Raw genomic sequence first — 27,512 nt, forward strand, 5'->3', positions numbered from 1 at the left:
AGTTTGTTTAATACCCTTCCATAAATCAATAAAATATAATCATGCAGAGAAGAATTTATTCATTCACTATTGGAGTTTTGTGAAACCAAGAATATGACTAATATATAATTTTTCAGGTACAATATTCATATTGCACTCTGGTAAAGTGCACCCAAAGATACTTTTCGAAAACTACTGCTACCTAATTCATAGTACCCATGAGAACTACACTCGATGGCGGTGTGGTGCAAGCCATAAAACAAAATGCAAAGCTTTCGCAATAACGTCAGGGAAATTATTGAAGGTTCATCAAAACCATAATCACTCACCACCCACCCTGAATGTAAAACCTATATCTTCTTCAGTAGTAAGGGTCAAAAGGTACTGAGCAGAATAGAAATTGTTCATTATTTTTCCAGAAAAAGAAGGCTTTTTCGAGAATTCGTTGGAAATGGTATTCGACATATATTTATATAAGTTTATAATAACTCTTTATGGAACTACAGTATGTTCGTGGATGTGTTTAGGATTATTATATTGCTAAATAAAAGAAACAGTACAACAAAAAATATATTCACATATTGATGTATACACAATAACACTGAGATAGTTTATTTATTAATACTACTGTAGTACTCCTCTTCCAAGTCATACAGATCTGCAGCTATGTCATCTCGCAAAGACATCAGTTTTTGGTCGCATTCAGCTTGTTTGGTTCTGTGAATGAAACAACAATAATAAGCTCCTTGCACCTTGACTAATCACGAAACTATAATAATGTAAACCATCTTTTTCTCACCTAAAGAGTTTGGAATTTTGTGTAATAGCTTCGTTGACTGAAGGGAAATCATTCAAAATCAGGTACTGTTTGATATCAGACACTAATTTCATCAGAGATTCACCGGCTCGAACAATATTAGCTGCTCGAACATGCATCTCGAAAGTATCTTGTTCACACTGTGTCATTCTGGACAGCTGTGTATCATGCTCTCCTTTAGCAAGTTTTACTATTTCTGAAAAGGAAAAGAGTAAGGTAGGTATCCCATTGTCGGAAAACCACACAAAATATGTAAATCCATTCAATCACCTTCGAAGTTTTCTAGCATACTTTTCACGTCGTCTTTCAGTCGTGTTCTATACAATTTTAAGAGGGCTTCTTTACTGTGAGTCAATGATCTTTGGGCTGACATTGTGATTATTAGAAATATAACACGAAACTATTCCAAACAAATGTTGTTTTTGTTGTTGTATGGTCTTTGATTTGCAGGTTATGTCTCTTTTCCTTATGGATAACTTCTGTAATGACGTATCGCCCTCTCTTAATTATTGCTCGAACCATTTGAGTACTTCAGATATCATCCGCTAGACGTCCAACACCGAATGTTGTGGTTTTTCAATTACTTGTATTTTCACGCAAAAAGTATGGATTATAGGATTTTCTTCCTATAATATTTAAAGCATTCAGTCATTTTCATTGATTCGTAGAGACGACTGTCGTTTTATTTTTATATAGGATGAATTATGCAACAAAACGAAACTGTAATCGATATTACACTAATAATTTATTGATGAAGTCCTTTATTATGTCTTTTCCTGCAAACAGTCGATATAACTTTTATTTGATAATATCTCTCGAATGCATGAATATATGCCGAAATAAACTTTTCTTAACGTATACTGAGAGTTTTCAATTTTAGTTTCAGTTATATATATTAAGGGCAGAGGGAACACACCCAATCTGGTGGTAGACAATTATAAATTCATAAAACACAGAAGTAGTAACAGGAGCACCTACTGGAAATGCCATTTATACGATTCAGGCACCTGCAAAGCGAGGTGTGTCATTGGAGTTGACCAAACCATCATCCTCAGTGGAGAACACAGTCATAACAAAAGTTATGATACTGTACCTCAAGAACGCATAATTGCTATCGAAACGTTCACTTTGAAGACTATCTATCAATCAAGAGGAATGTACTATTGAATAAATCTTTATATCACTGAAACTGTTTTTTGTTTTACTATTTTGAACCTGCCCTAAAATTTATAAATTTTCACAGTTTAAAGATTCACGTAGATTTCGATTTTTGAAAACAATTCCACAAATATACTGGCAACTGAATGATGAATAACTTGAAGAAGGCACTGATATAATTCCGACTTGTTAAGTCAGAATTCTGAGTTACAAGTCCGAATTCTGAGATATAAGTCGGAATTCTGAGTTACAAGTTGGAATTCTGAGATACAAGTCGGAATTCCGAATTGCAAGTCGGAATTCTGAGTTACAAGTCGGAATTCTGAGATACAAGTCAGAATTCTGAGATGCAAGATAGTAGTGGGGCTAGAATTGGTCGAATGTGCTTTGTTGCATTCGATTGTCGCCGAATCATGTGAGCAAAATGCCGACTTCCGACTTGTACCTCAGAATTCCGACTTGTATCTCAGAATTCCGACTTGCATGTCGGAATTCTGACTTGTATCTCAGAATTCGGAGTTGCAAGTCAGAATTCTGACTTGCATCTCAGAATTTCGACATGTAAGTCAGAATTCTGATAGGCATCTCAGCATTCTGAGATACAAGTCGGAATTCTGAGGTACAAGTCGGAAGTCGGCATTTTGCTCACATGATTCGGCGACAATCGAATGCAACAAAGCACATTCGACCAATTCTAGCCCCACTACTATCTTGCATCTCAGAATTCTGACTTGTATCTCAGAAAATTGATGCACAACTGAATCTTTCCATGAGAACCATAACTGGAACTATTAGATCTTCACCTATTCAATGGTTACCAGTTCTTTCAAACATTTTACCGCCTCATATTCGTAGACAGACTGCGGTTATGAATTCCTGGAAAAAATTCCAATCCTATCCAGACTCGTTCCCAATTCTATCCTATATTCCCGAAAATACCATTCCAAGACTGAAGTCGCGTAAACCTTTATGGTCCAACTCTTTTCTTAATTCGAATATAAGGGACAAAGACCTTTGGCAGTCTGAATGGAATAGGTGCACTATTTTCAACAAAGAATTAGTAACTGATCCTTCGAATAGAGTTCCTGGTTTTGATCTTCCCAGGAAAATATGGTGTATTCTGAATCGTATAAGAACAGGTCACGGACGTTGCAATAGCATGCTTTTCAGGTGGAATTCAGTTGAAAGCCCTAGTTGTGAATGCGGGGAACCAGAAGAAACCATAAATCATCTAGTTAATCATTGTCCAATTTATAAATTTCAGGATGGTTTTAGAGCTATACATGCAGTTTCCGAATCTTTTTTGAATTGGGTTGTCAATTTTAGGTCAATCTGACATATTGAATCTAATTTTATTATTTTACGTTTTTCTGCTTTTGTTTTCTCTTCATTTCAGATAAAAGTTTCTGGTATCTTGGAGAAGACCTTCTGGATTTTCCTTTTTGTTGGAGAAAAAAGAATCAATTTTTGCAGTGCGAGATGCCCTTCAATATGGAATATTTCAGCTTATTTCGTGAACAATTACAATCCACTACACTCACGGGGAGAAAGGGTTTTTTTACTGAGGTTTTTCCCTAAGCTCTTGTATCATACACCAATTTGTATGGTACCCCGTTACGCTAACCTCTGCTAAAACTGTATCGCATACACATGCTATAATTATTGTTTGGTGTTCAAGATTGTAATGCTCTATATCAAAAGAATATATATATATATATATATATATATATATATATATATATATATATATTCTGATATGCATCTCAGAATTCTGATATGTATCTCAGAATTCTGATATGAATCTCAGAATTCCGACTTGCAAGTCGGAATTGTACATTTGGAATTTTTTTTTGGTGTGGCACAGCGCTTTCGTACTGTAGTGATAGGACCAACCAATTTTCTGGAATGATCCATTCCTGGAAGATTCCTCCACAGTGTTTCTCTTATGGTTTCTTCCTTCTCCAGAAACTCTTTCTTATTTGTGCATTTTCCTATACCACAGAAAGGCTTAGTGGTGTTTGTGTGCCCCTTCTGGCGAGTGGGGCTTAGGTGTCCCTAAGGCATAAGCCTCTTTTGCTTCTTCTGACACAACTACAAAGTTGATCATCCACCTTCATAGAAAAATACTCCCGCATGCAGCTCCTACCCTAACTCACGGCTTTCCCAGGTCACCCCAACAGCTCGCCGAGTTATCAATCCTTGTCTGGGGCAACGGAAAAAACCTCTCCCCTAAATAACGACCGTAGCAATCCGCACGGTCATCAGCCAAAGTCAGAAATAAGAATAATTGACTCCGTCAAGTGGCATACCTTACGTAAACTGTAAATATGTAACGATGAAAAATGAATTTCCAGGTGAGCAGGACGAGCTGCGTCCTGCGAACTGGGGGCGCATTCCCTGCCGACCAGCTCGACGGAGGGCGTCATTGTTGCCAAGTCCTTAGAGCGAAACGCCAGAGTCTGCTCTCAGCGTCGGCCAGATCAATAGAGAGCGCGGCCCGATGTGGAGCGAAGCCCGCTAACGCCTGCTGCAACGTGTTTCGCGCGAGTGTAGTGCAAGTCGGTTCAAGTGACGACGGCATGTGCCACGTTTCGGCCCCGACGGGCCTCCTCAGGACCCTGGACTAGCAGCATGCCGCTCGGGGAGGTGTGTCATATCTTGGCGGTCTGTGTCATGAATGCGGTCGCTACAGACAGACATTTTCAATTAGTTTGCTCGTTACGGATCAACTAGAAATATGAAATAATGGTGAGTTGTTGGCCCCGAGGTGGTGGTATCGCGTTGCATGGGGGGATGTTAAGTTGGCGTGTCGTTGGCACTGCTTCCTTTCGGGAAATTAAATTCTTCGCTTAATTACCGGAGAGGGGTGGAGGGGGTGGTGGAGGTGTGAATTGGATTTTAGCGACGAGGCCAGGCGGTCTGGGTCTTTAGCTTTGACAGACGTTAGCATTCACCTGTTATCGGAAAGTGGTGGGACGAAATGGGATTAATTTGGAGTTGATTGAGAATTGGGGTGGCGTTTCATCTACGGCTGAATGGTATTTGAATGCGGGTTGAATGTCGAGCGCAAAAAATTGCTTCGGATCAGATGTGCCATACGTTGAGGAAGTAATTGTCGGGAAATTTTTTTTGCACCTACCTTTTAATGATGCTTGAAACATCCTTGGGAAATACTGGCGTCAGTTTTTGAATCTTGATGGATCAGATTGACATCTTTTGGTCTCCTGCAAATATAATTCAAATTTAATTCGAAATCTTAGGTCTTATGTCAGGAATCTCTTATGACGCTGTTCATTGATCATGGAGTGGAATATTCAAAATTTCAGGAGAGGAAACTTGTAGCAACCACACACAAATATCGTAGGAGTGAAAGCACATTTTCTTTCGCTTTTCATCAGTATTATTTCGGTACAGGTGTATTCTTTCAAGTTACAGACTGCGTATTCGATATTTTATTCTATTGCTTATGTTATTAGAGAAGTTGTACCAAAAATTTCTCCTTCATTTTCGAATGTCCTTTCCTATGAAAAAAATCCATGACTATCCTACGAAAAAGGCACTCGATAACAATTCAAAAACATCAATCACTCATAAAGTATTTATCATTGACCACAAAAAACATGAAAAATGTAAAAATCAAATTCATTTAATTTAAATATTTCATCCTTATAATGAAAAAGCTGATAAAAAGCCACATTGATAACCAAATCTTACCCAGTAATAAGAGGCCAAACTCTTTAAATTTTTTTACTAATGAGAAATACGGAAGATATGAATTTTGTCTGTTATTTTCTTCTCACTCTGTATATATCACGTAAACTTTCAAGAATTCTTCACAGGCACAGTCAAAGGATATGTTTCATCGAAAACTTCAAACAATGAGGACATGAGAATAAAGATTACTCCTATTTTATTAAAACTACAATAACTTGAGTATTCGACACGAAGGCATATGTGAAGAAATGGTAACAGAACAATGTGCTTCACTAGATTAGAGGAAGTGTTAAAACATATATTATATTGAAGTCAAATTCTTGCATCAGCAGGACATTATAGTCACCACATAAAATTTTTCCTTGAACAGGATTTTCCCTCCATGGAACTTCGATGAGAAAAACTAACCCCTTGCCACACTCACTTGAATTACTACTTTCACATCACCGATTCCTTATCGGGCACCATAAATCATCCCGCATTTGTCGCGCAGTCACAGAAAAGGAAATATTTGTATTCAAACCCCACAAGAACGTCCTTCCCGGCCGCAAAAAAGGGCCGATATTATCCGAGTTTCTATCCGATTCTAGAAAAAATTCTTTGCCCGATGATCCGTTAAAATTCTCCGGGGCGTAACCCATCATGCAGACGCTCCGGGCTCTGGAGAAGTGCGAGTCCGGAATCATAATAAATCACCGGATTTCGCTTTCCGGATTAACACTGCAAAATCGATCCGATTGGGATGCACTCTGTACAGATATTTGCCTGGCCTAAGCAACAGTAGATTCTCTGGGTCAAAAGAAACACTTTTTTCCCATAGCATTCTTTCCGATTCGGCCCTGACGAAAATATATAGCCATTTTGAGTGTTCATAATTAGCTGTGCCACCTATGGAAAAACAAATACCATCCCTGTATACCATATCCGCTGGTTTTCCAAAGTTAGAACCAGAAAAAAATGTCACTCGAAGACTTGCAATGTTCTTAAAATGTTGAAAGTTACTACTATAACCTTCATTCATAAATCACTCGTGCTTAATGAGCCATTATTCACTGGTCTATTTAACTTCATGGCCACAAACAGAGACAGAAGCTGTATGGATATCATCTAGCGTAGAGTCATAACAGGAGGTCGAATAGAAGCTTCTTACCACCATAGACAATCTGCTTACCACCGTAGGTGCCGGCACTGCCAGGTCAGAGACTCTCCCCGATTTATTATTCTGTTTTTCCCAAGAACGAACTCATAATCCGGATAATATACGAGCAACATAAGAATGCCAATGCGTCCTATCGCCACCTACATCTCCCACGACAAATTGAAAAAGTTTCCGAACTTGCGGAATGCAATAACAAGCTCTGAAAACAAACGCGAATCGGTAATAATTTTAGTCTTTTGTGTGGAGGTGGAGACCCGGTAGCCTTGGTCGATTTTTGACTGTGAACGGAGGGATTTGTATCGTTCCACAGTGAAAACACGACGAGATTTGTGCCAGAAAACTGGGTTAAGGGATAGAATCTTTTCCAAGCTAAGGATAATTATAATTATCCAGAAATACTTAATATGCGACATCTATCATTATGTGGGTTCAACAAAACATTCAAATTTCCACTTCCCAATCAGAAAAAAACTCGAAAATATAAAACCAGGAGCGAGAATTTTCACTTTTCGAACGCAGTCGTTATTTCTTCCTAGGAATTCAATTCCGAGGGAATTGGCTATATGGAAAAATAGCGACCAATAATCATTTCGCGCGCCATTAAACCGTAACAACATCCAGTAGCTGCAATAATGGTCCCTTAAAAATTTAATGTTCCCCATTCGTGCGTCGGTCGGTATAAAGCGGTCTGTTGAGCTTCGTTTGTTTCCCGCCATTATCATTCCTGGATTTGGTACCCGGGAGAGCGTAGGACTCTTAGCGTTCCTCCCAGGGGTGCGTTTTGCGCATAAGAAATCATTTGTTTGCCCGCCAGCGACTTTCAGCAGAATGGCCACATATATAATTTAGTGGCATAGTTGGGGGGCACTGTGATGAACTGCATGTGGGAAAAGTTTGAGGGTAGGAAGTGAAGTTTGCTTTTATCTAGGTTCACATGTCGGGGGTGCCTTATTATTCATACCAAGTTTCCCGAAAGAAAGTTTGCACTTGATGTATTATCGATATGAAACAGAAGTCGTTGAGTTTGGTCGACTCCAAAACTTTATGAACTAAGTATGGAAAATTGAAACAAATATTGCTATACTGCATTCACATTTATTTTAGCAGTCGGTTGGCCATGAAATAATTTTCTCGAGTTTTTGTAACTAGAACGGATTAAGGTTGGCACTCATGAAATGTCGTTAATGTCATAACGGCGTTGCCAAAACTGATATCAATTTTTATTACGAAAATGCCGAAAATTGAAAAAAAGAGACAGGGTTTCAGGTGCTATTTAGAATTCAGGCCCGCTCGTTCAAATAGTTATACCCCGCTATTCTAAAATCCACAATACGTCAGACGGTAGCGAACATATTCAAGGTAAGAGCATTTATATAATGCTTCATCTGAATCTAAACGACTTATATTTCTGTTGAATATTTCCACAATCAGAGAGATTGTGAATTAAGAGAATGACAAAGAATTTCTTTCTATTGGGAGATCCATAAAAGTGGTGGCGTTTGAGAATTTTATGTTTGAGTGAATTAATTCGAAAAGTTTACTACAGGATTTTCGATGAATGTCATCGTAGAATAAGTTCCCGAAAATTGATTTTTCTATTTTTCATTCGACTTGACCTATACATTGTAAATGTCTTAAGGTACCAATAAATACCTAATTGTTATTATTATATCAATGCATTAAGATGAACAGCCACAAATACACGCCAGTTGTCCTGCTAATTGTTTATTCATGTGAAATTTTTGTTCAAAGGTGAAGTTCATCTTGACTTGAAACTTCCTTTAATTCCTTTTACTTATATTGATGCTAGATGATTTTTATTGAAGAATTCAACATTCTTGTAATTATCTGTCAATTCCTTCGGGAGATACACATTCCCAACCACTGCATCATATGCATTTCATCTTCGGGTTAATATTTTGAAATCTGCAACTGATGTAACGTATTCAAACTTTAGCCAAAGAAGATAACGAACATTAACCCTCCTCAAGCTATTGCATATTATGATATTATACAGATCTCTTGTATTTTCCATGCAAATAACTGGACTTGGTATGCCTTCAATCAGTTTGTATAAACTTCAATCATGTTCGTCTCATATTTTCCGAAGAGATTCGACATTGTGATAAAATACGTAATAACAGAAACGTTCACGTAGAACGGGCAACATAGCGTTGATTTAAAACCCAAATATGTTTTGACAAGCGTCATAACCCCACATTTTCGTACTATGCAGAGTGAAATGTGTCAAATTTCCATGGCCAACCGACTGCTAAAATAAAAGTGACTGGAGTATAATTTTGGATCAAGTTTACACCTAGGTTTGTTTTAATTCTTAGTTGTTGAGCACTGCATCCTTTACTTTGCTTTTTGTGAAAATGACTATTTTGAGACGCACTCTTGTGAATGAGAAGAATCATTAATGAATGTTTTCTTAATGTTGGATGATTGGGTGCTGGGATATCCTTGGTCAGAGAGGCCCAATCTCTATGATTCCTAACTTTCTCATCACCTATCATCTATCGCCAGATGAAGAGGACATAGAAAGAAATACCAAGGATGCTTGCCCTTTTCTGATGCCATTCCTCAGGCCAAAACATTCTCTATAGTATATCCCGAATCCTTCGCCATTTTGTAAACGAGAAACCGCCATACCTCCACCCTTTGTGCTATCGACCCAAACCTTCGCCATTTTGCAACCGCCAAACTGTCCTACCTCCAAAAAAAAAACCCATATTAATTATTTCAAATTCAACGGAGACTCGTTCGAAAGAGATACCACAATGATAAATAGAACGTGCAGTTTTCCCTTCCTCCCTAATCATAATTTTCGCCATTTAAATAGCGACTGTTCGAGCAGAAAGCGGGGCGCGCCATAATACTATATTAATGCGATTCGGTATCCTTTTTTTTAAAGGTCATTAATATCTCAGCATCTGGCTTCGGAGCGCTACAAATAAAACTCACGCGTCTGACACTTGACTTCGAATGGAAAATAAAATTTCTGGGGGAAAAACGGACGCCATTTGGGGGGTGGAAACGCCGAATACCGGGGGGGCCGAAAGATTCATGGCTGAGGGAGGTCTTATTTCGATGATGGTAATGGTGCAGGGGAGTTTTAGATGAAAAGAGGCCAAAAGAGGGCACAGTTTTAGGTTATTGTCTTCTTATTGCCCTGTGTAGTTTTTCGATCCAGTAGTTCTAATGTTCACATTTTCCACATAGAGTTTTTTTCTTGCTTGCTTTCCAATATTGATTGAGATTGCAGGAAATTTTCTCATAATTCGAAATTATTGGTTAAGACCACTAAGGTGGACAAAAAAGCTGAAAATATACAGAGTGAGTGTTTGACTCGTACAAATATTTTAACAGTAGATTCTTGAGATCAAAATGAACACTTTTTCCATACCATTTCTTCCGATTCGGCTCTGATAAAAAAATATAGCATTTTAAGTTTTCATAATAAGCTGTACTACCCCTGGAAGAACAAAATTACCGTCAGAATAACTAGCTTAATCTGTGGATTTTCTAAATAGAGTTGCATTCGGTCAGAGTACCAAAATTTCCGCATTATACGAGAAAATAATATGAAGAATAGTTTCCAAGAGTTGCGTTCTTAGAATTTTTGGTATTTTTATGGTACGTAATGGCATAATGAGAAAACTGGATGGTATGTTTTTTCAATAGCCTGTATCTTCTAAACCGAGCCGATTCGGGAAAAATGGCAAAGGGAAAAAAGTGTTTCTTTTGACCTCAAGACAGTGGCGTAGCTTGCCTTAGAGGGGCCCTGTATAAAAATGTGTTGAGGGGCCCTGAGGAAGGGTGAAGTAAAAATAAAAGGAGCAAAAAATGTTCGATTAGTATCGAAATGATTATATGTACTTATAATTAAAAGTTCTATCTCATATTTGGTGCTGGGAGCGAAATAATACACAAACAAATAACATACAAACAATATAAAATAATATACAAACAACATAAAATGATAAACAAACAAAAAATAAAAAAAAATACCAAAAATTGAAGATACGCTTTTCTAGCATTTATTTCAGCAAATCTATTCATCAATTCAGCCATAGTTGATGACGATTTCAGTTTTTTAAGTTGTTCCCCCTCTATTGACAATAACGACATGTCTGACAGCCGTTCCTGTCCCATAGAAGTCCTCAGATAATTTTTTATGAGTTTCAATTTTGAGAAACTCCTTTCAGCGATTGCAGTTGTAACCGGAAGGGTCTAAAATAAAAGGCATGCAGTAATATCGTCAGGAAAACTGGATGCAAGGCTATTGAATTTTATCAGGACTAATTCTAAAAGTTCTTTGATGGCACGAATTTTCTGAATTTCAGATTTTAAGTATTCGTATCTATCTGAATGATCCATTCGGTGTAATGAACGGGATTTTGAAATGAATGGTTGTCTTAGCAGTTATTCTCAAAAATGCTATTGTAAAACCTGTAAGAGGTTTTGGATAACATTTTTAGGAATTTTTTGCTTACAAACATTTGGGGGCCCCTAAAGCCTAGGGGCCCCGTATCACTGATACCGCTTATACCGCGGTAGCTACGCCCCTGCCTCAAGAATCTACTGTTGAAATATTTGTATGCGTCCAAGACTCACCCTGTACAGTTATATTCCTGAAAAAACAAGTTACAATAAAAAAAATACGTCGAAATCTGCCAATGGGTTGAAAAAGAATGAATTATACAAATTTAATTGAGATTTTGCCGATGTATTCATTGTTGAACTGTCTGCCTGTAATTTTCAAATTTTTTTCCGATAAATTGCGGAATCATCGATTACCAACCATTCAACCCAGAATCAGAGAAATCTCCCATTCTCCAAGATGAAACGCGCCCTAAAAAAATTGCCAAGAATTGGTATTTTTACGCGTAAAATTGGATGGCACATACCTACCGCGGGAGATGACATTTTTTGTCAGCCATTCGAATCCGCATTTTCTCCGTAGCGCGGTGATACAACCACCGAGTCTCAACTCAATTCTGATTCAAATTACATCGGCATAATTCAATTTCGGTGAAATGAGCAGAGAGGAAACGAAAATCCGATTTCCCGAGCGATTTTCATCCCTTACAACTACCCGCGCCCCCGGTCGGTCACAATTTTTGAAGAGATTCGATCACAGTTTTCTTTATTAGCGACAGTGCGGCCTCAAGTTTTGTCGGAATTAAATTCGGCCCCGAGCAGAAATTGAGAAAATGCCATCGACACAGAATCCACTTATGATAATTGGATCGGCTTCTCTGAGATTTTTATCGGGGAATTTTTCGAGACGACGCCCTGGGAATTTGTTTGCTATCTGTTATTGGTTTTTCAACCTTCTATCAGGAAAGAGTGACGCATTTTTATGCGCCCGGCTATTTGGGAAAAATTGACTTTGAAATGGGACACTTCGAAGAGGAGAGTGCTCAGTGAGAGCCCTCATGAAAAGATCGCCTGCTATTTTATTCTGCAGATAAGAAACTTTTGATGGACTATTTTAAGGGGCCATCCTACACTGTGACTCTAAAGTCACAGTATAAGTCACCATCAGAGCTGTTCTTCCAAAATATCCTCTACAGATCACTCTCCAGTTTTCATGAACTCCAGTTTCTGGAATCGCTTCAAGGCCTGTTGATAAGATCCAGATGTTTCTTTGATCTCACACAATTAAAGTCTCATAAGAATTTTTTGGGATCAGAGGCAGAGTCTTTCTCTTTCCGTTTCTTCTTTTTGAAATTTTTTTTTGTAGGTGCATGTTGGTTCTGATGAAAATCGTATCATCTTTCTATCGATATCCCAAAACCTCAGTTCTTTGAAAGCACCTTGATTGTCAGAATAGTTCTACGCCACGTCTCTGAAAATTATTTTCTGAGTTCATTCCAACCCATCTTCCAATTGCTGGTATTTCTACCACTTCGTGGAGTATTTCTTCCCCTGACTTTCTTTCTCCTTAGCTTTGTAGAAAAATGTCGTAGATTTAAGGATGAGTTCAATGATAACCGACTGACTGAAAAGAATTCCGCATAATTGGAACAGAGAACAAAATCTATACTCCATTCACATTTATTTTAGCAGTCGATTGGCCATAAAATAATTTTCTCAAGTTTCTATAACTAGAACGGAGTAAGGTCTAAGAAATGTCGTAAATGTCAGAACGCCGTTGCCACAACTAATATCAATTTTTATAACGAAAATGCCGAAAGTGATAGACAAGGTTTCAGGAAGTGCTATTTAGAATCATCGCTCATTCAAATAGTTATACCCTGATATTCTGAAATCCACAATACATCAGACGGTAGCGAAGATATTCAATGTAAGAGAATTTATATAAAGTTTCATCTGAATCTAAACGACTTATATTTCAGCTGAATATTTCCACAATCAGAAAGATTGTGAATGAAAAGGATGACTAAGAATTTCCTTTTGTTGGGAGACCCAAAAAAGTGGTGGCATTTGAGAATTTCATGTTTGAGTGAATTAATTCGAAAAGTTTACTACAGGATTTTCGATGAATGTCCTCGTAGAATAAGTTCCCGAAAATTGATTGTTCTATTATTCATTTGACTTGTCCTATACATTGTAAACGTCCTAAGGTACCAATAAATACCTAATTATTATTATTATATGAATATATTAAGATGAACAGCCACAAATACGCGCCAGTTGCCCTGTTAATTGTTAATTCATATAAAATTTTTGTTCAAAGGTGAAGCTCATCTTAACCTGAAACTTCCCTCAATTCCTTTTACTTATATTGATGCAAGATGATTTTTGTTGAAGAATTTGACATTCTTGTAATTATCTGTTAATTCCTTCGGGAGATACCCATTCCCAACCACTGCATCATATGCATTTCATCTTCGGGTTAATATTTTTGAAATCCACAATTGATGTAACGTATTCAACCTTTAGCTAAATAAGATAAGGAACATAAACTCTCAAGCTAGTGCATATTATGATATTACACTGATATCTTATTTTTTCCATGCAAATAACTGGATGTGGTATGCCTTCAATCAGTTTGTATAAACTTCAATTATATTCGTCACATATTTTCCGAAGAGATTCGACATTGTGATAAAATACGTAATAACAGAAACTTTTACGTAGAACGGGCAACATAGCGTTGATTTAAAACCCAAAAATGTTTTGACAAGCGTCATAACCCCACATTTTCGTACTATACAGAGTGAAATGTGTCAAATTCCCATGGCCAACCGAGGGCTAAAATAAAAGTGAATGGAGTATAGTTTCATAACTCTTTTCTCTTCGGAGCAATAATCACCTATAACCCCGAAACCATTCCAATTTCATGCAGGAAATAGCACGAGTGAAATGTACCGCACCGCACGTGTATATTTCAGCGAACACGAAATCCATATTTCGAATCAGAATTCAAATAGGCCCTTATGGATTACCCCGTGTAACATTCAATATGTTTTCCATTATTATAATGTGAATTTCGGGTCGTATATCAAAATACTAGTCAGTTTTAGCCTTGTCACGTGTACGTCATTGAATTTCTAGTTGATCCTTTTATTGCTCGGAACAGCATTCGGCATAGAATTTCGTATTTTGATTAGTGGATGTGGAATAACGATGAATTTGTTTGACGTTTTGATCATCAGCTGGAGAAACACTTTTTTCCCATAATAGGTAAAGGAAAAAAGTGTGGATGCATATTCTTGGTTAGAAAGGAGATAAGAGTGAGTTTTTCAGTGAAAAATTGAACCGAAAAGGCTGCTTTATATCACATTTCTGCGCCTGTTGTTCGGCAAAGAGAGCTTTGAATTTTTCATGCCTGGTTTTCGCTGGTTTATCATTGGAAAGTAAGAAAGGGGCAGATAAAGCAAGCTCTGCTCGATAATGCCTTTTCCCTTGAGGCGAGTAACACTCCAGAACGTTGAGTATTTAGCGGAAATGCAAGTCTGAAAATGAACAACCCTTGTCACGGATCACATTTTCCCAACGATCTCTTATAGGGGGGCATTTAAGAAAAGATCATGCCTTCCAAACTTGCGGATAGCACGAGCTTATACTTGACCTCCTTTCTCATGTAAATGAAATATCGATAAAAATCTCCAGGCAACCGTGATGAATAACGAATTAAATGGAAGGAATCTAACAAAAGAGGGTTGTTGATTGAATTCACCCCGAGGAATCGGGTCTTGAAAAACGACTGCTTTCTCGTGATGCCAATAATATAATGAAAATAGATGTTATTACTTCTGTGATTGAGTTACGATTATCAGGAATAATAGAAATGTACTTATTTGTTATTTTTCCAGAAATTTATTTTCCCAGAAAAGTCCTTTATTCTCGCTCTGATACAAAATGATCCAATTCAGCAGTGCAAGGTGTTTCTTCCTCACAACGTTCGCATCTCCTGGCTACCCGATCAATTTCATTTGGAGGCCTTTTTGCCCGATTGTTTTTCCGTTCGTCATCACGAACGAACGGCTCTATTAGTAGTACTTTGAGCATCGAATCTCTTTTACAGTGGGTAGGTTGCTAACCTTGCCCACCAACTCTCCTCCTTTCCCCAGGCTTGAGACCGGCTGCAGTGCCCTTGAAGCTACTCAATCCACCCCAGGACGCTGCAGGCGGAGCTGATGACGTAATCTTGATGGCGGATAACGAGGACGACTTACAGAGACTGCTATATAGGTTCCAAACAACAGCCGAAAAGCTTAATATGCAGATATCCTTGGAAAAAACTGAATCAATGGTCATAGCAAAAGAGCCTACAAGATGTAAATTAGCTGTGAACGACAAACCTATTCACCAATGTATGCAATGCACATACTTAGGAGTCGAGATCACAAGTTCCAAAAACTTACAACAAGAAGTACGAACACAAGTAAATAAAGCCTCAAGAATCTCTGGCTACCTCAGGGACCTCATATGGAAGAACAAATATATATCTACCGATAGTAAAGTCCGCATATACAAAACAGTCGTAAGACCAATACTTACATATGCAGTGGAAACTCGAGCGGATACAGCAAAAACAAAGAACATGATGAGGGTAGCTGAGATGAAAACGTTGAGAACTATCAAAGGAGTGAGCTTAAGAGACCAAATAAGGAGTGACGCTATAAGGGAAGATCTGAACATTCAGGACGTAGTCCGATTCACGAGATCGAGACGACGTTATTGGAGAGACCACGTCGACAGGATGACGGAAGATCGATGGGCAAAATGGGCAAAGGATGAAAGACCAAATTCACGGAGACCCCCCGGCCGACCTCCGAAGAGATGGCACGAAAGCTGGACATCTGTTTCCCAGGAGGCTGAATAGTGGAAGAAACAAGACTAAGTCTTAAGAAAAGAGAAAGAAGAAGAAGAAGAAGAGTTTTTCCGTTATCACACGGCCAACCAAGAAACGGAAACTTCAACCGTAGGAAGCGAATCGATAAGTTGTTCGACGGCCGCCTGGCGTAGTGTTTTCCGTGAAAATTCCGCTTAAAACGGCTTCGGAAAGCTCGCTTTCCCAGAGTGGACGCCATAAAATATGCGAATTTCATATTCATACTTTGGGTGGCCCGAAAAAATAGCACGACATTTTCGGAATACGGAATGAAAGGAAACGTGTCGAAATGCACAGATTTTCCAATGATTCCAGCCCTTAGACACTTTGCATTCTGAACGTACAGCGAAAGGCAGCGTGATTTTTTTACGAAACAACGAGTCTGCTTTCGGATGATATTAAACGATTCTGTGAGGGTTAAAAAATGCTGAAACTTGACTGAACCCATTACTGATCATTCATCATCCACCCAAAATATCAATTTATGTACCAAGGACCAAATACTGTCTTTCATATTCGAGCCTGCAAATTGACAGCCGAAGCATGCAAGCAGGCGAGGCAATAGACAGTTTTTGTCAAGGTGCATATCTCATTTTCTCGTTGACCTTACGTACCTTAATGCGCCTCAAGTGAGTACACACCTGAATCACAAGAGGAGATTTCAATGATCCATCCAAACCTGGAAACTGTTGAATCAATGCGAGCCAACTCTTCGAATGCCGCATTTTTACTATTCTCCCTAGAACTATTTTCGCCATAGCTGTCTCGATAATGAGTATGCCTGTGAGAGGTGTTGGAATAAGATTCAAATTTGATGGAGACCTGTTTAACCTGAAGCGCCTCAGACCAAAACCCGTACAAAGTTTATCACGGAACATCATTATGCAGACGACTGCCCACTTATCGCTAGCAGCCCAGAGGATCTACAGATAATTCTGGACACCTATAAACATATATACGAAGCTATAGACCTTAGACTCAATATTGACAAAATCAAAATCCTCAGCCTGGAGTATGAAATTCTAGAACAGGCCGAGCAGTACAAATACGTGGGAAGCTTCATAAACACCAAGGCTAACCTGGACATGGAAATACACAACCGTATCAATTCGGCATCACGGGCATTCTGGAAGCTATAGAACAGAGTGTTGCAAAATCACGACCTCAATCTGAAGACCAAGACAGCTGTTTACAAAGCAGTGGTCCTCCCAACGCTTCTTTACGGAAGCGAAAGTTGGACGCCCTACAGGCGATATATTAAACAGCTTGAACAAGCGCAACAACGTCATCTAAGACAGATAATGCACATCAGATGGTTCCACAAAGTTTCGAATGCAGAAGTCTTGCAACGCGCGAGTTGTATAACAATTGAGACTCAAGTAACGAGGGCCCGACTCAGATGGAGCGACCACATTCTGAGGTTGCAAGACAAGACTCCCCAAAATAGTTCTGTATGGCGAATTCACAGAGGGAGCCAGAAAACCAGGAGGCCAGTATAAGCGGTTCAAGGATCAATCCCTAAAATCAGTTAATCCCAATCATAACTGGGAACAACTAGCGTTAGACAGATCACAGTGGAGGTTTTTGCTCTACAGCTATAATGTAGACTCGATAAGAATACAGAGGCTACCAGCTCTGGTTGGTGAGTATCCATGCCCATCAGAGTGTGGAAGGATCTGTAGGTCACGGTTGGGTCTCTTCAGTCACAGGAGGGCACACAATGGCAAGTGGCCCTAAGAAATTAAAAAGTTTTTTGTAGATTTATTCTCGGTAATGGGATACAGCAATGAATGAATGAATGAGATGTTTGAACAGGCTTGTATATTGATAAAGTACTCTATTGTCGAAATAATCGATCGTGTAAGGCCTCCTTTAGAAAAATTAATGTCAATATAGCCTCTGAGATCTTAAAATCTTGCCTCTATTCACCCTCCAGTAAAACTTCCAATCTCTTCGAAAATAAGTAACCGCTATTTCTCAACACAACCGTGATTCACTGTGATATAGCGTTCCAATTTCTTCTCCAATCCGATCCGGTAAATCTCAAAGTTGGAAAACCCGCTTCAGTCCTTCCAATAGAAAGAATTCTTAAGCGAGCATTAACCCTCTCGAACTTCGGACAATAGGTCAATTTTCTCCGGATCCTTATCCGGACGTCCAAAGTTGCGAGAAAATCCTAGATGCCGGAAAGTTCCGAGATCCGTAAGTACCTACCCACGGACGCCAGGAAAGCGCCGCGACGCTCGATCCTACTACGTATGCGGGAAATAAAATATTTGTTTTCCATCCCCCCCCTATTGGGAAAGTTGGGATTCTGGCGATATTTACGTACGGCGACACAAATGGGGCATTTATATTCCATGAATCTACTAACATAGTGTAAACTGAATTTTTCCGATGCGTTCCGAGCTTTATTGACACGGAATTGTGTCAATTTGGGGCTTGGAGCAGTGGACGTTTCATCGTCATTATCGACATGACTGTTTCTTTATTCGTGTGCGAAGTGACTGGCAGGTTTTTGGTGATTATCGGAAGAAATTATCGTGTTTAGATTTGGTTCATTACGAGGATGTATTGATATCTAGTTAGCCTAGACCAGTTCCATGCATAAAAAAATATTGCGTCACTATAGCAACGAACAATAACTCATTAGAAGTGTCAGTGTGAAGTTTGAGGTCAAAAAAGTAAACCAGAGTTACGCAATCATTGAAAGAAAGAAGATGTCCACCGAAATTGGGAAAATCGAAAAAATCATCAAGTACTTGTATTTAAAAGGGTTAAGAGGTAAGCACATTTACGAAGATATGCTTAATACCCTTGGTGATCAATGTCCTTCGTATGCGACCGTGAAAAATTGAACTGCAAGCTTCAAAAGAGGTAAATTTTCCATTGAAGACGATGACCGATCGGGAAGGCCAGTTTCTGTGTCAGTCCCAGAAAACATCGATGCAGTTCATGACATGATTTTATCAGACCGTCGAATTGGGCTAAAACGGATATCTGAAGCATTGAATATTTCATACGAACACGTTCATCATATAGTTCACGTCAATTTGGACATGAGAAAAGTTGCTGCAAAATGGATCCCCAAATATTTGAATGTTGACCAAAAGCTTACAAGGGAAAGGCATCGCCTTCGATCTGTACTCGATTTGAAAACGATGTAGACTTCTTAAACGGAATTGTTACTATGGATGAGACTTGGGTACATTTCTACCATCCAGAAACAAAGCAACAATCGATGGAATGGCGACACTCTGGTTCTCCAAGACCTAAGAAGTTTCGTGTCCAAAAATCTGCTGGAAAAGTTCTTGCTTCAGTTTTTTGGGATTGCCATGGAGAAATCATGATTGATTTTTTGGATAACAATACCATTCGACATTACTGACTACTCTACGGGAATAAATCAAAGAGAAAAGACGCGAAAAGCTATCCAAAGATGTTTTGATTTTGCAGGACAACGCCCCTGCACACAAATCTCATGTTGCCAGGCAAAAAATGCGTGATTTAGGTTTTGAATTACTAGAAAACCCCCCTTATTCACTAGATTTGGCTCCATCCGACCATCATCTCTTTTCTCAACTGAAAAAAGTTTATAAGGTCGTAAATTTTCTTCCAACGAGGAAGTAATAAAAGCTGAGGAGGTCTGGTTTGCAGAGCAAGAAGAAACATTTTTTTTGAAAGGTCTAGAGACGTTGCAGGTTCGCTGTAATAAATGTATCAAATTAAGAGAAGAATATGTTGAGTAATAAAAAATTTTGACATTGAAATTTTGTTTGGTTCTATAGTAGGCTAAGAATTTTTCAATATATCCTCGTATTGTCTCCTCAGGTAGTGTCTATTAAATTAGTGCTTATTTATCCATCGATGCAAAGAAAACGAGAAGATGCGGTAAAGTGAATATACGAAAAAACATTTTATATCAACTCGTTTTATCATCTACATCTCCGAAAAATTGGCAGAGAAAACATCAGCGTATTTCCGGTCGCTTCGCGAAAAACATCCTGGCGTATATGGGACGGAAAATTCTCAGCCTTAACTCGAGCAAAGAAGATCCAGATGTTTTCCAATTTCCACTAACTTTGTCAGAGGTATTTCCGAGTATATAAAACAAGGAAACGGGCATTTATACTACTTCCCGACTCGCAAGATAAGCCTTATCTCATCCGGTCCCCCATTTAAAACGAATCAAAAGGAAATTGGACCGTCTCCTGCAAAACCATCGCGAACCCTCCCTTTGTACGCCCTTCGTTACGCGACTAATTATCGGCGACCATCGATTTTTCACCTTCATATCTGGGTACTCTGGAAGAAAGTGCTCGGGGCGACCAAAAGGGCCAAGTTCAATTGAGACACTTTTCACAAAGGGCGCGTTATGTGCCCCCGGGGGATAATTTGAGAGAAAAGACATTCCGCTGTGTCAAACTACACGAGAACTTGGGCGAATTTGTCGCCTTCGGAGAGACGCTCTCAAGAAATTGAATTGGTTATTCCAAAAGTCGATTGTACCGGTCGAATCGAGCGTAATAGACTGTCGGATAGTTTGGATTTGGTAGTTCGGAGCTCCGGGTTGTTGATTCTATTCGGTATAATCGAATTTCGAAATGTTTCGAATTTGTTGTTAGGAATTTAATATCGGGTAATTTCGTCCTCCCATTCAGGACAGAGGGGGTGCTGCGCGTGCCCCGCAGCTCTATATAGTAGTACGAAATATATCGATCCGGGTCATTTTATTGATTAATTCGAGACCGTAGATTACGAATATGCGATTAGATTTTTTGTAGGATCAGTATTTTAGTAAATAGATCACTTTTAGTGGAAAATTTCGAAAAAATTGGTCAGTTTTGAGGAGCTGTAGCAGCCAGAAAAGAGAACTAGACATATGCTGATTTTTTTTATGATAGATTGATCCTTTGCAAATAGAAACTTCCAATTTTCATTTATCTACCGCTAACAGTTACGATTTTATGATTTTTTCCGCGAAGATTCAAAATTTCCAATTTTTCACGGACCATAACTTGAAAAATAAATTTTTAAAAAAATATCTGTTTGCATATTCGTGTTCTACGCCCTAGAATTAGTGTACAGTATGAATTTGGTTTTAATCGGAGACCAAAAATATTTTTCGAAAAATCGCAATTTTTTCCATGCATATGTATGGAAAATTTGAAAAAATTTTTATCTCTCCGATTTCCACTAAAATTGAGGATTTCGTTATTTCGAGGGCGTAGATTACGAATATGCAAACAGAATTTTGATGAAAGGATTAGTTTTCTAGTTATGGTCGATGGAAAATCGGAAATTTTGGACTTTCGCGGAAAAAATCATAAAATCTGAACTGCTAGCGGCAGGTGAATGAAAGTTGGATTTTTCTATTGGCGAAGAATCAGTCTATCACCAAAAAAATTTGCATATGTCCAGTGACTCTGTTCTGGCTGCTACATCCCTTCAAAGTTGACCAATTTTTTCGAAATTCTCTACTGAAAATAATTTATTTCCTGAAATACTGATCCTAGGAAAAATCTAATTGCATATTCGTAATTTACGACTTCCAATTAGTATTAAAAATGACCCGGGTCGATATAATTCGAAAAATAAAAAAAACCGCATTCAGAATAATTTCGTCTGTTACTGTCACAGGCACTTTTGTTTTTATCTAATCCTGTATTCACAAATTCGATTAAATCGTCCCAGGATCTCATATTGCTCAGTGACGAACAGCCGGACGAAAAGTGTTTGCGGACGAAAAGTGTCAGCGGACGAAAAGTACTCGCCTCGCCGCGAATCGAGTATTTCTCGGAAAAACTCGTTGTTTTTCCTTCGAAGCATCGAATCGAATCAGATTCCTTTGTCCCCATTCGTGAGATCCTCATTTTCTGTACTCCCATCTCATCGGACGCCGATGCCGAACGTACACGCAAGCTGTTGGTCGTTGTCTTCCTTAACTACCCAACAAGACCTAACGCTTCCCTGAATAGCGTCAATGGCGGGGAAAATTGCGAGCTACAAACTGTTCACCCTTCCGTTCAATTCCTGAGCCCAGTGCAGCAGCAGGCCCTTTGGGCCGTCAAAATAAATCACAATACACTTCGTTATGCCGACAACAATTTCGTGTGGCGTGTCCTCGGCGCAGAAAGTCCTGGGCTTTGTTTATTAGCCCATCCGAAGTATTCGGGGCTGATAGAGCGGGAAAATTGGGTCATGAAGTTTCCCCAGTTATACGTTCTCCTTCCACCACCACCGACACGTCTCTGAACGTTTCAATATGAGGGTCGGCGTTAAGACTGAAAAATCATTAGGAATTCTGGAGGGTCTGGCGTCGGGGCGTGAGTCGCTGTGAGTTATTTGGTAGTTTAAAAACTTTTAATATAACAAACAATCTACGTGACGCGAATGTACGAAGTGAAATGTTGACTTCGGCGAGAGAAAATCGAGAACGTGGTCATTTTCCTTAAACAAACCGTCTTGTTTGTTGGCTAGTTCGATGAAAAACGCACCTCTGGACAAGGCTGGTTGATATCTCAGAACGAACAAATCATTATTCATGATAGTTTTGGAAATTGAGTGCTCAATATACAAAATTCATTGTTCATCGATTTCCGATATACTGAAGCAACGAACTGTTCAAAAGTATACGAATAATTCACTTGTTTTCATTCATAGATTAACACAGTGAGTGAAAAGAAACGGAAAAAATAATATTTCGATAAACAGCATTACAATTTTTAACATCAAACAATAATTAAAGTATATGTATGAGATACAGTTTCCAACAGAAGTTAGCTTAACGGGGTACCATACAATTTTGAGTATGATACAAGAGCTTAGGCAAAAACCCCAGTAAAAAACTATTTAACCCTCTAATGCCCAAGTTTTTTTCCTTTTTTATAATTATTTCCGTATAGTTTCAAATTAGCTTATGTAATCTACATCTTTTTTTCGCAAATAGTTAACTGATTTACATTAACACCTGTTCTCACAAAATGAACCTATACCTACTGAAGGCGGACATGGGCAGAATAATTTTGTATCCACTTATATGCAACCAGTCTCAAGGCGGATTTGGGTATTAGAGGGTTAATTCTCCCCGTGAGTGTTGTGGATTGTAAGAGATGAAACTATTTACAAAATAACCTGAATATTTCATATTGAAGGGCATCTCGCACTGTAAAAATTGATCCTTTCTTCGAAGAAAAAGAAAATCCAAGGGAATCTTCTCCATGTTACCAGAAAATTTTATCTGGAATGAAAAAAACAAAAGAAGAAAGATATGAGATAATGAATTAAGTGCTATATATCACATTGACCTAAAATTCACAACCCAATTCAAAAAAGATTCGGAAACTGCATGTATAGCCGTAAAACCATCCTAAAATTTATAAATTGGACAATGATTAATCAGATGAGTCATGGTTTCTTCTGGTTCCCCGCATTCTTAACTAAGGCTCTCAACTGAATTCCATCGGAAAGCATACTATTGCAACGTCAGTGCCCTGTTCTTATACGATTCAGAATACACCATATTTTCCTGGGAAGATCAAAACCAGGAACTCTATTCGAGAGATCACTAACTACTTCTTGGTTGAAAATAGTGCTCGTATTTCATTCAGACTGCCAAAAATGTTCTTGTCCCTTACATTCGAACTAAGAAAAGAGTTGGACCATAACCTGTGCATTTATTTAAGAGTAAAAAACGAGATCCTCACTTTTGGGGAAAGGCATGTACCACACTGTCGAAATGATGATAAGGGAGATTATTGCTCAGAAACTAGGTCAACTTTGCTATTCCTTAGTGCGTTACATCTAGCAGGTGGTGGGCCAATTTTTCCAACAAGGTAGTGCAAACCACATGGCTACATGTGGACCACATGTAGCCAGAAAAACGTTGTCTCATTCTGCAGACAACCAAGTCGATTTGTGGTCTTGTCCTCCTAATTTTCCCGATCTTTCACCCATAGAAAACATCTGGGACATGAAAAGACTCTAGCAAGCAGATACAAATTGCCTGGAATGAGATAATTCAAGAGGAAATCAACCACCTTATCAGCAGCATGCTCTAGCCTGTTCCTGAGTGGAGTTCGAACACATACCTAATTATAAAAGACACATTTTTTCAGAAATTTTTAATAAATTCATTGATACTGAAGACAATATTGAACGGTGGTAAAACAATGGCGTAATTTCATAAATCGGAGTAAAGATCAGACGTAGGTCTGCAGAAGCTCATGATAAAACGAAAACGATTCTTCGAAATTGCCTGAAAAATATAAACAGCCCCTGCGTACCTCGAAGAAAACCCTCTCATGGCGTGCATCCCCCTTTCCTTATCGAATTTCAACCGAGTTCTTCACGCCACATTTGCCAGACTGCAGACTACGAAAGAAAAAAGTGCGTGAACTAACTGGATATATTTATAATATGGGGTATAAAAGCTCCGCCGGATATTTTCGGCTTCTCCATCTATTTGTTTTGATTTATTGATGATGTATCGACGCATCGGTTCCAGGCAGGTGGAGTAAAGTTTGTTTTTCCAGGCCTTGCCTTATTGGGAATGTGTTTTCTTATGTGTCGAAGCTGGATATTGATATTTGGTTTGGATTTTCGAAGGCTCGGGGGATTATTTGGTGTATTTTTTTTATGGATATTGGATTGGATGGAGGTTTGCGCATCCGATGGGGAACAAGCGATGCAGCATGTATACGGTAGATTGCGTGTGGGTGGGTGGAATTTTACGAACAAACAAGGCAGAAACAATCACTACTCGAAATCAGCCAGGAATTGAAAGTCTGATGGAGGATAGTGGACAAGACCAAAGCAAAAACAGAAAATCACCCTATATTACCACGTTTTAGACATTCAGATCGTGTGTATTCTTTTGTGTGAAGACGAACAGTGGCTGGATAAGTTAAATAGTTTCTGTCATTGCTCCAAGATTCTTATTCCCTTTCGTTGTTCCAATTTCCGTATCTTACTGAAGATTCAGATGAAAGAAGCCTCGATCGATACCGGAGAGAAGAGAGAAGAAAATATTTTTCTGAAAACGTTTTCCTTCCCCCAGATAGACGAGGCTTATATTCTTCCCGGACGTCAATAACTTTCCTATATCGCGGTCAAAACTGAATAATGAGCAGGCTAGCCGAGCTGCTGAGTTATCCTGACTCGGGAATATTGGTTATGTCGGAGATTGTTTGTCTGTTTGTTCGGGGTTCGATTCGATTATTGATAGTCCATAAATTTCGTCCTACCGTACCGTAATGACATCATTGGGTCTGCCTCAAGATGGGATGGAGTTTTAGTTCGAGGCACCTACGCAGTCGAATCCTTGACGGAAGGATGAGGACATGTTTATAAGGTCCTTTTTGGGAATGAAGGAATTCCAGGTTAGGTACTCTTTGTTGCGTTGTTTCGATTATTTTTCAGCTTGGAAGAGATAATGAAATGGGAAAATAGTCAAAAACGAAAAAAAGATATCTTTTCTACTCTAGCATGAATGATGTTTGAAATCTGATCGGATATTCAGACTCTTCAACTGTAATATGTGTGACATTATTCAGTTTTTATATAAGGATATAGCTATAGGGTACAGGGTGAGTCTTTGACTCGTAAAAATATTTCAACAGTAGATTCTTGAGGTCAGAAGAAACACTTTTTTCCTTTACCATTTTTTCAGATTCGGTCCTGATAAAAAGATATATACACTTTAAAGTTTTCATAATGAGCTGTGCCACCCTTAGAAGGACAAAATTACCTTCAGAATAACTAGCTTTATCTGTGACACTAGACATCTGTGGATTTTTCAAACAAAATTGTATTCAGCCAAAGTACCCAATTTTTCAAATTTCGCAGATACTTTCAATTTTCGAATTACTCGAAAACGAAGCATCATACGAGAAAATATGAAGAATACTCTTATTTTACAAAACGTTCAAATATTCATTATATAGCGTCGAACTTAGTTTCAAGAGTTGGGTTCTTTGAATTTTTTGTATTTTCAGGGTTCCTAATGGCTATAATGAGAAAACTGGAATACCTACGTGGGTGATATTTTGCGTTCGAAAATGTTTCATCAAATAAATGAAAAACTATATTCCGAAATTCATTCCATTCGATAAAATCGTTTGTGAGAATTAAAAATAACATTTTTTCATGGTTTTTCCTCTTAAACCGAGCCGATTAGGAAAAAATGGTAAAGGAAAAAAGTGTTTCTTTTGACCTCAGGAATCTACAGTCAAAATATTTGTACGAGTCAAAGGCTTACCTTATATAAACACTGGGCAAAAATTTTCTAACAGACTGTTTTGGTAGTACACGATTTTTACCGAATGTCATCTAGATCTATTCAGTAGATTGCGAATAAAGTGAGTATTTCACTGTAGATTGTTGATTTTGAGGATTTTTGAATTGTTTTTCCTGACTCCTATAAGTTTCTGTTCCAGAGCATGTTTGGATTTGGCTATATCAAACAAAATATGCCACCTAAGGGCAATATCTTTTGAGGAAATCTTCTCAGAAGACCACGCTTGGGCAAGAAAACTGTGAAAACACTTTTTATCATAAATTTGTTGCATAGACTCCAACAATAATTTCCAACTGTGTACTTTTCAACCCAATATACCTCTCCAGAATTTGGACAACACAGATTCGTGAATACACACCACCAGTTTTATACTTTGCTTCATTATTCACGAACTTTCTGTCCCAAATTAACGGAATTTCGGATTGAATAAAATTTTACAACACGAGCGAGAATTTCCAGCCAGCGACTTGGGAGTGATATCCTGGATAAATTCCGTAAAAGAGGTTCAAACTTTTATAACTGGGAAACGAGGGAAATTGAGCCTAATGCATGTGGTAAAAATTATAAATTATATGATGAAAACCCACATTCTGCCTCGCATGTCTCTTGCATCAATTGATTTCTCATAACTCCCTCATATTATAAAACATTTCCCACAATTTGGGAATACTTCTGAAGACCACACTTCGGAAACAACAAATCAATATATGAAAACCTGCTGTTTCCAGTGGCCATATAATGTCGCACAAAGTATCGGCTTTCAAGTTACCTGACCTAACATATATCGTTTCCATATTACCACAGAACTCCCCCGGAAGTATCTGCCATTCCGAACCGGTGTCCCCACAGCATCCATAAAAAATTTAATCTGCTATGTGGGTCAATAAAACAACCGACCGCAGGCACAGAAGGCTGTAAAGATGATTGTAAAACTTGCGACGCAACAAATCTGCTCCATTCTCTCCAGACTTGGGGCGAACTTTTCGCTTGCGTTTCCAGGAAAACGAAACGAACTATCCGAGAGATCTGGTCGAAGAAGTATTTTCATTTGATGTTTTATTCACTGGCCCCCGTC

At 38.5% G+C, this 27,512-nt stretch overlaps 3 protein-coding genes across 6 annotated transcripts in view; 2 read left to right on the forward strand and 1 right to left on the reverse strand.

Moving 5' to 3' along the window:
- LOC123314896 (modifier of mdg4-like) overlaps window positions 1–1,985 on the forward strand; it is a 41,590-nt gene extending 39,605 nt beyond the window's left edge. The window contains exon 4 of one of the 2 annotated variants that reach the window (XM_044900311.1): window positions 1,677–1,985. In XM_044900311.1, coding sequence (XP_044756246.1) covers window positions 1,677–1,963 — 287 coding nt within the window. In that variant the 3' untranslated portion in view covers window positions 1,964–1,985. Of the gene's footprint in view, window positions 1–116; window positions 585–1,676 lie in introns of those variants that run through there. The other variant, XM_044900341.1, reaches the window with a different exon arrangement.
- Window positions 537–5,184, reverse strand: LOC123314904 (mediator of RNA polymerase II transcription subunit 22). Of its 2 annotated transcripts, none has more exons than XM_044900354.1 (3): window positions 5,094–5,184; window positions 779–992; window positions 537–696 (listed from the first exon to the last, which is right to left on the reverse strand). In XM_044900354.1, the coding sequence occupies exons 1-3, from the start codon at window positions 5,113–5,115 to the stop codon at window positions 591–593; spliced, it is 342 nt and encodes a 113-aa protein (XP_044756289.1). In that variant the 5' UTR covers window positions 5,116–5,184; the 3' UTR covers window positions 537–590. The 2 variants fall into 2 exon arrangements, with proteins under 2 accessions (XP_044756289.1, XP_044756287.1); XM_044900352.1 differs by lacking the exon at window positions 5,094–5,184 and adding an exon at window positions 1,067–1,276.
- LOC123314895 (gamma-aminobutyric acid type B receptor subunit 1) overlaps window positions 4,316–27,512 on the forward strand; it is a 118,415-nt gene continuing 95,218 nt past the window's right edge. Inside the window, exon 1 of one of the 2 annotated variants that reach the window (XM_044900298.1) lies at window positions 4,316–4,702. In XM_044900298.1, the coding sequence (XP_044756233.1) occupies window positions 4,700–4,702 (3 nt within the window). In that variant the 5' untranslated portion in view covers window positions 4,316–4,699. The remainder of the gene's footprint in view (window positions 4,703–27,512) is intronic. The other variant, XM_044900299.1, reaches the window with a different exon arrangement.

This window comes from Coccinella septempunctata, chromosome 6 (genome assembly GCF_907165205.1).
Source record: "Coccinella septempunctata chromosome 6, icCocSept1.1, whole genome shotgun sequence".
NCBI classification, from domain to species: domain Eukaryota; kingdom Metazoa; phylum Arthropoda; class Insecta; order Coleoptera; family Coccinellidae; genus Coccinella; species Coccinella septempunctata.

Excerpts from the sequence above, each read along its gene's own strand:
- LOC123314904 (XM_044900352.1), bottom strand. The coding sequence starts at position 1,169 with ATGTCAGCCCAAAGATCATTGACTCACAGTAAAGAAGCCCTCTTAAAA. Across the intron at positions 993-1,066 it reads TATGCTAGAAAACTTCGAAG|AAATAGTAAAACTTGCTAAA; the intron begins GTGATTGAATGG and ends TTTCCTTTTCAG. Across the intron at positions 697-778 it reads CAAAATTCCAAACTCTTTAG|AACCAAACAAGCTGAATGCG; the intron begins GTGAGAAAAAGA and ends TTTCATTCACAG.